This window comes from Mus pahari, chromosome 6 (assembly GCF_900095145.1).
Source record: "Mus pahari chromosome 6, PAHARI_EIJ_v1.1, whole genome shotgun sequence".
Lineage (NCBI taxonomy): Eukaryota > Metazoa > Chordata > Mammalia > Rodentia > Muridae > Mus > Mus pahari.
Window position 1 is genome coordinate 89,147,317 of NC_034595.1, and position 11,918 is coordinate 89,159,234.

General features: G+C 45.1%; 1 protein-coding gene across 22 annotated transcripts in view; it reads left to right on the forward strand.

Moving 5' to 3' along the window:
- Window positions 1-11,808, forward strand: part of Eif4g3 (eukaryotic translation initiation factor 4 gamma 3) — a 212,377-nt gene extending 200,569 nt beyond the window's left edge. For all 22 annotated transcript variants that reach the window (XM_029540030.1, XM_029540031.1, XM_021199480.2 and 19 more), the window contains 4 exons: window positions 3,650-3,796; window positions 7,465-7,546; window positions 8,703-8,849; window positions 11,337-11,808. In XM_029540030.1, coding sequence (XP_029395890.1) covers window positions 3,650-3,796; window positions 7,465-7,546; window positions 8,703-8,849; window positions 11,337-11,518 — 558 coding nt within the window. In that variant the 3' untranslated portion in view covers window positions 11,519-11,808. The remainder of the gene's footprint in view (window positions 1-3,649; window positions 3,797-7,464; window positions 7,547-8,702; window positions 8,850-11,336) is intronic.
- The last annotated feature ends 110 nt before the right edge of the window (window positions 11,809-11,918 follow it).

The window sequence follows — 11,918 nt, forward strand, 5'->3', positions numbered from 1 at the left end:
CACACACACACACACACACACACTTCAATAACAAAGAGAAAATGAGAACCTTAGCAAAGACAGCTTTTTAATCTGTGTTTTAAGGCTTCTCTGTCAGAAGAAAATTTAGGTGTCAGGGGTACCGTGTCCAGCACAGCTTAAGAACAGCTCTGACTAGCCAAGACAGATGCGTGGACAGCAGAGTTTGTTTGGGCAACTTAGGCTCTTTGGTGGAAGATTTGTAGCATCCTGGAAGCTCAGCATGTTTTTGATGTCACACACAGATGAACGAGGAGGCAGAGTTAGCTCATCTCAGGAGGAGCCGTCTCTGTAGGGGAGTAGCCTACAGGCCATAAGCATGTTGGGGAAAGGCCGTGGAGGACATACCTTCCTATACTACCAGTATTCACACATGGCCCAGACAGGAAGGCTTAGCCATTTCCCTCTGGGTCTGAGGCTGTGGATCCTTGACATGGCATGCATTTATACTCTCAGGGCTTCCTTCGTTTCCTAACATCAGGTAGCTATGCAGGCATCGAGGAGCTTGATCCCCAGCACCCATTGAAAAATGCCAGGTCATTGTGCATACTTATCTCCCAGCGCTGGGGATTCAGAGAATGAAAGATCCGGAAAGCTTGCTGGCCGGCAAGCTAGCCTGATTAGTAAATTCCAGGCCAGTGAGAGACCCTGTTTCAAAACAAAGTAGATGGGTGTTCCTTAGAGACAAACACAAGGTTTTTTTCTGACCTACACATGCATACACCTACATACATACATGTACACACATGACTACACACACACACACACACACACACACACACACACACACACACAAGAGAATACTTAACAGATCCTATCATCCAGAAGTGAACTTGCTAAGGAGAGATGAGTTATCTCACAAGAGCTGCCAGGGCTCTGAGCTCTGGTTTGAAGCCCAGCTCTGTAGACGGGACAAGGCTATGGTGCCATTTAGAAGGCAAAGGGCTATAGAGAGGCTTACTGTCTCCAACCCCATAAGTAATAATTGGAGGGACCATAAAACCAGAACATTGCCAAGTTTGCCTCTGATTTGACAGGAAATGCAGACGTTGACAAGCCAGAGTGCAGCATTGGTGGGCTCTGCACTCTCGTACTAAACAGACAACCTGGGAAGGACACTAGGTTGAAGCAGTTCTCAAATAGAAATGACAAAGCTCTTACAAATCCAAATCCTGAGACACCTGGGCTTGGGCATCACACCAGCACATGGAATTCTACCTCCTGGGACCTGAGCTAGGATCTGCAGGTTGAAATCAGTCTGGGCTATGTGGTAAGGTACTTCAGGAAACCTGAAGAACCTAAAACAAGCTGTAGCATAACCAGTAAGGACATAACCTGCTGATGCATAGAACCCAGAACCCAGGGGCCAGAGACAGGGTATCTCCGGGAATTTAAAGACATCCAGGTCTACATCAAGCTCCGTCCAGGGCTACCCTATCTCAACATACAGAAAAGAAACACAGCAGATTAAGTCCGGGCATTGAGCCCGTTCCTCTGCGGTCTGTGATGATTGAGATGTGTACTATGGTAGCTTCTTGAAACCCCAGCTGTTTAGGAGCTGTAGTCTAGGCGCACTAGGGATATGCTCAAAAGTACAACCTGCAGCTGGAGCTATGGCTGCCCCTTGACCTCTGCCTCCCAGTGCTGGGATCATAGCGTAGGCTACTATACCCAGTGCAACTCAAGTATGTGTAAGTCTAGTATGTGTCAATTATACATGGAACATAGTCACTCCTCTTTAAAGATTTGTGCATTCCTTTTATGTAAGAATGTTATACCCACACGTCTGTGCACCACATGTGTGTCTGTTGCCCAGAAAGGGCATCAGATCCCCTAGAACTGGAGTTACAGACAGTGAGGAGTCAGAGTTGTGTGCTAGAAACTATGCCCAGGTCTTCTACAGCTCAACCACTAAGCCATTGTCCTCATCTACCCCACCCCTGTTTTTAATACATATTATCTAAACCGTGGAGAGCTCATTTGCCTAGAGTGAAACAAGGAACCACGAATGAGCGGTACGTACGTCTGTTACGTCGCACACTTGTATTTAGAAGAAAGGAAAAGCTATAAATCAATTTGAGCTTCAGCCATATGAAGTGCAAGCTGTAGACCAGGTCACCCGTGTGTTCAGGAGGCTGAAGCTGAGCAATGGTGTGAGACTGGCCTGAGGTACACAGCTGAGCCTGTCTGAGTCACAAAAGGCAGATGAGGGAGAGGAAGGGGTTGAGCGTGAGTTCTGTGAGCAGGGCACTTGCTGAGCTGGGAAGGGGCGGGGACCAGGCAGGAGAGAGAGAAGGTGAACGCAGGCAGAAAGGAAACTGCTAAGCCGGGCCCAGCTCCATGAGGCTGAGGGAAGCGCATGTGTCTGTGAGCGGGTGAAGCCGCTCCACTCTAGCCAGGCAGAGCAGGAGCAAGTCAGAGAAGGCAGCAGGGAGCACTGCTGCAATGGGACAGGTGACACTGAATTCTGTCCCAGAGAGCGAGGAGAACACATGAGTACCTTTCATGCAGTACATTCATTAACCTTCTTGACGCAAACAAATGCCTAGGACAGAAATTGGGTTTGTCGTTCACAGTGTCCTACACAGAACACTCAAGGGACCCTGGTTTTAAAGACTAAATACTGGACTCCAGAGTGACATCAGTTGTAGAAAACCAATGAGGGCCACCTATTTCCCTGAAGCCGCACAAACCTTGGTCCCTGCACTGATCGGAATGGGCTAATCTCTGAGGTCAAGGCTAGCCTGGGCCACATAGTGAGTTTTCGTTTTTTTTTTTGTTTTTTTTTTTTTAAGATTTATTTATTTATTATATGTAAGTACACTGTAGCTGTCTTCAGACACTCCATTGTTATGGATGGTTGTGAGCTACCATGTGGTTGCTGGGATTTGAACTCATGACCTTCGGAAGAGCAGTCTGTGCTTTTACCCGCTGAGCCATCTCACCAGCCCAAAAATTTGTTCTTGAACACAGGAAAATGAAGTGATTGATCCATATCAACCTGTGCTTCAGGCTAAGTCAAGGGACATTGGGAAGTAGTATAGAGTCATACACAGTTGTTCTGGGGATGTCAAATCGGCATCTGGCTACAGTTGCTTGCCCGTTGTTGCTGGTGATTTAAGGCACATGGAGTGAAGCATGGTAACCCAGTCCTTGGGAGGTAGTGTTAGAGGAAATCAGGGATTAAAGGTTACCCTTGGCAGCAAATGAGCTGGAAGCCAGCCTGGGCTGTGAGACCCCTCGGTCAAACCCAGCAGCAGCAAAAGATGTTTTTGGTCTACGCAGGTCTAAGCAGAAAGCCTTGCCCTCTGGCTACCGGGGAGGGGTAACTTTCAGGCTCACAGTGAGCACTGCCTGTCAGTGGTGAAGCTCTGTTTTCAGTCACTCGGAGCCCCTGAGCCATTTCTCTGTCCCCTAAATACAATATTTTTGAAAGGTTGGAACCTCATCAGATACTAATGAAGTGACAGTCTTTGACAGTTCCGTCACAGTGGCATCTGCTGCTCATTCTTTCTCAGACAGAGCGAGGCCATGGCTGCCTTTCCTTTCCATGTAATCGCCACAGTGAAAATCCCATGACCTTGTGTAATTGCCACAGTGAACAATCTCAGTGTCTCATATTTGGTTCCAGAAGTTGGACTTCACGGAGTCAGAAGGGCCGTGCTCCTCTGAAGCACTGTCAAAGAAGGAGCTGTCTGCCGAGGAGCTGTCTCAGCGCCTGGAGAAGCTCATCATGGAGGACAAAGCAGACGACGAGCGGATCTTTGACTGGGTGGAGGTACAGACACGGGCTGTGCTCTGTGGTCTCTGCAGAGTGGCCAGTGGGTCCTCAGAGTTCACATTGCCGTTCTTTTCTTCATACCTATTACTTTTGATGCACCAGTAGCCTTTGTGCCTGTATGTATACAGTGCCTTTGAAATTCAAAGACCGTTTTTATAACTGCTCAGTCGTTTTTACTCTTTCTATTTTTTTTTATTAGGTTTTTGAGACGGGGTCTCATTATGTGTAGTCCTGGCTGGCCTGAACTTTGCTAAGTAAACCAGGCTGGCCTCAAATCCATAGAGATCGTCCTGCCTCTGCTGGTGTATAACACCATGCCCAGGCAGTTTCAGACTTGCTTGCTTGCTTGCCTTCTTTTTTTATGCTTTGCTTTTTATGTATACAGCATCTGCCTGCATGCATGCCTACACACCAGAAGAGGGAACCAGCACCATGTGGTTCTGGGAATTAAACTCCAGACCTCTGGAAGAGCAGTCAGTGGTCTTAACCACTGAGCCATCTCTCCAGGCAATTTCAGTCTTTAACACGTAAAACCTATTCAGAGCACAACCCATTTCCCTGATTTTCAATTCATTAGAATTCATTCCACATTCTGTCACATGTCTACTACCCCAGATAAATTTAATTAGCGGCATGCAGCTACTATGACATACATTGGCTTACATTTTCAAGTCAGTGACTTGAGAATTTTACCCTTTGCCTTAAGTCTTAGAGTCTGCATGTGTTTAGCCTGTTTGCTGTGTTCTTTAAGTAGCAGTGCTTTTCCATGAAGAACACTTACATGCTTTTCATGAGGTCACAGAAGCAGACTCTTATAAGTCTCTTATAAGAAGAGACTCTTAAAAGTCTCTCTTCTGGGGCTGGTGAGATGGCTCAGTAGGTAAGAGCACCCGACTGCTCTTCCGAAGGTCCGGAGTTCAAATCCCAGCAACCACATGGTGGCTCACAACCATCCGTAACAAGATCTGATGCCCTCTTCTGGAGTGTCTGAAGACAGCTACAATGTACTTAAATATAATAAATAAATAAATCTAAAAAAAAAATTTTAAAAAAAAATAAAAAGTCTCTCTTCTGCTCTTCTAGAATCTCCCTTAGCCCACTGTGTGTGTCCGCTGTGATCTTTAGCCACTCCAGGCACTGAGAAATAGAGACCCTAGTTCTCTCCCTGTCTGTGCAGAGTAATCTTTTCTTGAAGTCTTTCATTCTCTCATTTTTAATCAGAGAGAGAGAAACCGACAGACAGACACAGACTTAGTGTTTTATTCTTTGTGTTTGGTTGTTTTACCTGCATGTATGTCTACACCACCTCTATGTCTGGTGCCCAAAGAGGCCAGAAGAATGTTAGATCACTAGAACTGGAGTCACAAGTTGTTATGAACACCCATGTAGGTTCTGGGAATCGAACCCCCAGTCCTCTCCAAAAGCAGCAAGTTCCTTAACTCCTGAGCTGCCTGCCCAGCCCTTAATCACCGCTTTTTTATGTGCAGGCTGTGGTTGGCAGCCCCACATGAGGACAAGGATCCAAACTCTGAGGTTTCTTTGGCTAAGAGGGGGTTTTTATGGTTTGTTTGGTTTGGTTTTTCTTTGGTTTGGTTTGGATTTTTAGTTTTTGGTTTTTTGAGACAGGGTTTCTCTGTGTAAACAGCCCTGGCTGTCCTGGAACTCTTTATAGATCCTGCTGCCTCTGCCTCCCAACTGTTGGGATTAAAGGCGTGCAACATTACCACATGACCAAACGCTCTCTATTTTTCTATCTATGCTTTATTTATTCATTTATTTTGTGTATATGAATACATTGTAGCTGTCTTCAGACACACCAGAAGAGGGCCTTGAATCCCATTACAGATGGTTGTATGCCACCGTGTGGTTGCTGGGAATTGAACTCAGGACCTCTGGAAGAGCAGATCCTCCTGAAATCTTTATGTCCAGATCCTTATGGGTTATTCTTACCAAAAAACAGCCCAGGCTTCCTGCATTCCTTTGAAAGCTGCTTGTGGTGTCTGAACCTGGTCAGCATCTGGCAGCCAGCATAGGTCAGGAGGTGTATTGCATAGGTGTATTGCATAGGTTTGGGGTTTTTTTCTTCTGAGGCAGAGTCACATGTTACCTGGGGTGGACTCCATACTCTGTCTCCAAAGATTTTTCTGGTAAGAATAACTCAATCTCATGTATACAACAAAGCTTAAAATGTGATTATATCAAGCCTTTGTAAAGTTCACCTTCCATAGATTCTGTAGATTGACAAGCTTCTAATGAGGGTGGAGCCCAATCAGTCACCAGGCTCTTAACCTGTCCAGCCCCAGCCTTCTGGGAGGCTAACAGGTGTGCATTCTTTGATTTGAAGGACAACCCCACACGCTAAAGTTCCTGGTTCCTTCAGTGCTTATCTGTGACTCCCACGGCATAACCATGATCTCTTTCCTAGTCTTTTTAATCTATTTATGTATAATTTATTCTTGGAAAGTGGCTAAGCTAACTACTATACCACCGCACAGTTAATTCTTGAACTCGGTAGCCTCAGCCTTGGCCTGGTTTGTAAGGCATGCCAGATGTTAGAGTTTTGCATCAATCCCTTCATGTTTTTCCATACATGAACCATATGTAAGTGACTATGGTAATTTTACTTTTTTGTTACTCTTCTTTATTATAATACATGTTTTCTTACCAAAAACATTGCACATATTTGACTGCTCTTATGTTGTGATGTGCAGTGGTTTCTTTAGAATTCAAGTTAGTTTTGTTTTAAGAATTTATGCTGTTTCATGCTATTCTTTCCCCTCCCCCAACTCCCCAAACCTCCCCTCAGCGCCCACTCAGCTTCATAGGGTGGTTTGGTTATTGGATGGTTGGTTTGTTGGTCCTTTTGAGAAAGTTGTGTAGCTCTGGTTGTCCTGGAACTCACTCTGTAGATCAAGCTGGCCTCAAACTCACAGAGATCTGCCTGCCTCTGCCTCCTGAGTGCTGGGATTAAAGGTGTGCTGCACCACACCCTTCTCGCTTCATGTTTTATGTCTGTGTCTATTCTGGCAAGCAGGCTAAGCAGGTAAAAGCACTTACTGCCAAGTCGGACCTGAGTTCAATCCCCAGAATTCCTGTGATAGGAGAGACCAACTCCTGCCTGTGGCTCCTACAGACAGTGCCATGGGTGTCGACCCTAATCAACACAATCAATAAATGTAAAAAATTATTTGCTTTTTTAAAGAGAAAACAAAGGATAGACATCGACCACTGTAACTTGCATTTAATAAAGATAACTTCTTTTCAAAGCAAGATAGGAAAGTAGGAAACTAAGTCAGTAGCTGAGCTCTCAGGGCCCTTGTCTGGGCCGCTCTGAGTCTGGCTTGTCTGGGCCGTGCTCTGCGGCAGACAGCTCTTCCTTCCTCCCCTCTTCCTCCTCCTCCTCCTCCTGTTCCACAGTTGCACTTAATCTGTAGTCTTTGGCAGTTTTCTCCCATCTCTGTCCAGCTGTTTGATGCTGGAATTTGGGTGGTTGGTTTTACTTGTACAAGGGAGGGGCGATTTGTTTTCTCGTCTCCCTTGAGAAGGGAAGCATGGCGATTGTGGGCAGAGTAAGAAGTTCCTCTCACCAGAGTGGCTGCCAGAGTGTTTTTTCTCAGACTGTGCAAGCCCATTGCAATAACATTACCTTCTGTTTTCCCCTCCAGGCTAATCTCGACGAAAGCCAGATGAGTTCGCCTACATTCCTTAGAGCTTTAATGACGGCCGTTTGCAAAGCAGCTATCATAGGTGAGCGACGTTTGTTGAGAGTAGTTCTGAATATCTGAAGTACAGATTGTCGGCTGTACATTGCAGGATCTCACTTTATGTTGTCTTGAAACTTGCAGTTACTGTGCAGATGTTGGCATCATGTCATGCCACCTGCTGTGGCAGTCATGGGGGCGAATAGTTAATCTCTCCATAAGAACCAGGTCTGAATCGCACCTGCATACTCATGTTCTGCAGTTGGTCTCTGGGTCCAGCAGATTTTGTTCCTTCCTCTTCATCCTCAAGGCCATGTCTTCATGAATTTGAGGCTAACCTCAAATTGACTGTGTAGCTCAGGATGGCATTGAACTCCTCATTCTCCTTATGCCTTGCATGTGTTAAAATTATAGGTATATGTGACCAATTCTCGCTTGTGGGTTAAATAAATATCATGCTGTATAAACATGAGCACTATATGAACCATCGGGCTATAGCTCCATCTCCTAGTTTTGTTTTATTGCATTTTTAAAGTATTGGCTTAAATTCCTACATTATTAGTAATACTTTGATTGACATGACAGCTTATAACAGTACACATTTGAATATTACACATTGTAGGATACACAGTGATGTTTTAATAAGCATCTACAATGTGGACAGTGTTTAGATCAAGCTATTCAGCATACCACCTATCAGCCCTCCGACTTTATGATAAGACATTTGATCACTGTGGATCTCTTACGTTGTCATAAAGTCTTGGTGCTGTTTCATTATAATTACGAATAAATGGATCAAAGTCTGAGGGGAGTGTGCACTCAGCATGTTTTTCCCCTCCATGTTTTGTAGCAGGTTTTATAAAATGGACTGTTAAAAATGCACTGGTGCCAGAGGCTTGTAGTCCCAGCTGTCTGGAAAGCTGCGGTAGCAGGATCAGAAGAAAAGGGGCCTCTAAGGCCACTAAGGAACTTAGTGAGACGCTGTTTCAAAATGAAAAATCCAGAGAGGGCTGGAGATGTTAGCTCAGTGGAAAGTGCTTGCCTGGTGTGTGAGACACTTGGTCCAGACCCCAGTACCACCCTGCATGGATAGTCTTTGCTTTGGGCCCCTTTTCCGACTTTCCTAGCTGTGCCTGTCTGTCTGCTGTGCTTAGAACGCAGGGGTGGCTCTGTGATAACACCTGGTTCTTACGTCCCTCCAGCTGACTGCTCTACCTTCCGAGTGGACACTACTGTGATCAAGCAGAGAGTGCCCATCTTACTCAAGTACCTAGACTCGGACACAGAGAAGGAACTGCAAGCACTTTATGCACTACAAGCATCCATAGTAAAACTTGACCAACCTGCCAGTAAGTTTCTATCTTGGTTCCCCAACCAGGGAGAACTGGAGGCCTTGAAAAATGATTTGGGGTTAAGACATGGCATTAGGTTAGGGAGGCAGAGGCAGTTAGATCTCATGAATTCCAGGTCAGCCTGGTCCACAGAGTGAGTTCCAATACAACCTGTCTCAAAGAAAACAAACAAGCAACAGAAGTAGTAGTAGTAGTTAGGGACCTGAGAGATGGCTCGGTGGTTAAGCACACTGGCTGCGTTTTGAGTGGACCCCTGGGTTCAGTTCCCTGCACCTACAATGGCCACTCCCAACTATCTGAAACTCCAGTCCCAGGAGGTTAAGCACCCTCTTCTAGTCTCCATAGCCACCAGGCATGCACATGGGAAGGTGGACATACATGTAGGCAAAACACCCACACACAGTAAAATATTTAAGAACATAAAGTATAATTCGTGGGTGGCCAGCTCTCCCCCATTGTCCCAGCACATGGCGTGGCTAGGGCACGAGGACCATGACCTCAAGGCCAGCGTGGGCTACAGCCTGGTGAGAATATACTTGAAAAAAGTCAAACTAGTGTAGAGAGCCGGTCCTCTCCATAGGCCAGGTCTAACGGGCCTCCTTCACAGGGCCTACTCTGCCCCGTGTGCAAGCCGGACACCCTGAGATTCTGAGACCGTGGTGCAGGCTGAGAAGTGAACCTTTCATTTTATTTAATCTCCATTAAGTAGCCACATGTGAACATTAGATGCATATACAACAGCCTTGAGCATGGCTGATGATCTCAGCATCCTATGCCACTGGTGTTTACCAAGGCATCAGTTATACCGGCGCACACATGCACGCACCCACCCCTGGTGTTAGATGCTGGCCATGAACTCTTGACATCTACAGGAAGTTTCACAGACTGTACACATGTCTGGGGAGGCTTATTGTGCTTTTTGTCCTTCTAAGTGAAAGTGCAGGGCTGGTGAGATGACTCGGTAGTTAAAAGCACTGACTGCTCTTCCTGAGGTTCTGAGTTCAATTCCCAGCAACTAAATGGTGGCACACAACCATCTGTAATGGAATCCAGTGACCTCTTCTGGTGTGTCTGAACATAGCAATAGTGCACTCATAAATAAAATAAGAGTTCTTTGGGAAAAAAAAAAGAAAGAAAGAAAGAAAAAAAGGGAAGAGAAAGAAAGTGAAAGTGCTCCTGAGTCTAAAACAAGTTATTCTCAGAGTTTAATAACCCAAGAGGCATTCAAGTCTGGACCCAGAAGTATAGCTGATCCCCTCTCGACGTTGTGTAAGGTCATTTAATAGGGTGGCAGTCTTCCTTTTCTGAGTTGTATGGGAGGGGACACTAGCTTCTCAGATGACAAGTTGTCTGATGAAATTGGTGCTGTGTTTACATTAGGCCCTCCTTGTGGAGCTGCTGGTATGGAAACCTGCCCCCATCAAACTTGTAACCACCCCCATTGGACTCGTGGCCCCCCTCTCCATTTCCCTGTTGGATAAGCAGAGCTTTGTTGTTGTTAGCAGGAGGGAGGCGTGATTTATTTCAGTGTTAAGATCATGTAATTACAAATATTAATCTAAAATTTAATACGGCTCTTTCCGACTCGTTATCGGCATTTCTTGTTCATCATGGCCTACTGTATTAGCATGGTGGTCTGGAAGCTGGCCTCCAGCGAAGCACACAAGTCATGTGGGATGGTGCACACATTTATCTCAGTGCTCAGTGGACAGAGTCCATGGGTCTCTAGAGAATTCAGGGCCAGCCTGCTCTCTGAAATGAGCTTGTGGCTAGCAGGGCAACATAATGAAACCCTGTCTCAAAAAGGGGCAGGGACACCGACACCTGCCATGGGGAGACTCTGATGTGCTCTGTTCTGAGCTGCACTCCCAGTTCCAAGGACCTTCCTCAAGGGAAGAATAAATAATTTAAAGGAGCTTACTATCTCTACCAACATTTCTTTTTCAAGTAGTCATAGACATTTCCACTGGGAGAACAAAAGAATTCCAATTATCTAAGAGTCCAAAATCTAGAGATCAACTCTGCCTGTGTTGTCATAGAAAGTCAGTCTTTGTTTTTAAATACAGACTTAGAAAGGGGAAAGTTATACTTGTTTTGTTTTTTTTTTTTTTTGTTTTTTGTTTTTTCTTGCCTCTGCCTCCTGAGTGCTAGGACTAAAGTCATGCTCCACCAACAGCACCTTTATATTTAAATTGTGTTTACCCTGATAACTACAAGGTAGTTACTAGTATCCAAACATAGTTGAATTTGAACAAAATAAGAATAAAAAGTAATGTTTTGTCTGCAAATGAGTGTTATATTGCACAGCACCAAGAGTGTGTAGTACACAGTCCTAGAAAGTGAATGTTCGTTCACTTTGCTGATTCACTGCAGTCAGTCATTCATTCATTCACTGACCACATTCAGTCACTCAGTAATTCACATGTCTTTGCTTTTCTTTGCAACTACAATGCTCAAACCCGCGGCTGTTGTCACCTCTTGCAGATTTGCTCCGGATGTTTTTTGATTGCCTGTATGATGAGGAGGTGATATCAGAGGACGCCTTCTACAAATGGGAGAGCAGCAAGGACCCTGCCGAGCAAACTGGGAAGGGCGTGGCCCTCAAATCTGTCACCGCATTTTTCACGTGGCTGCGGGAAGCAGAAGAGGAGTCTGAGGATAACTAATACTTCAAATACACAAACGAAACAAAAGAAACAATTTAAGTATTTTTTTAAAAAGTTTCACGTCTTCGCCAATCACAGTGCAGCAAGGCCAACTCTCGCAGAAACCCCACGTGTGCGCGAGTGGGAGAGGGGACAGGAATCAGGTGATCATGGAGGATAAAGGTCCTGGAACAAGGAAACAGCAAACCTGAGGGCGGGCGCTCCAAAACCAAAATACATGTACTATTTATAGAAAATATTTTCTGTTTTAATCTTTTCTTTTTAAACGAGGACTCATACTTAAAAAAAAACACATTTAGAAAAAAAAAAAGGAAAAAAACAGTTGAACTTTAATTTATTTTAAGGACTGCAAATGCCAGTGTAATTTTTTAATTTGCAGTTTCTGTAAACAACTTGTATA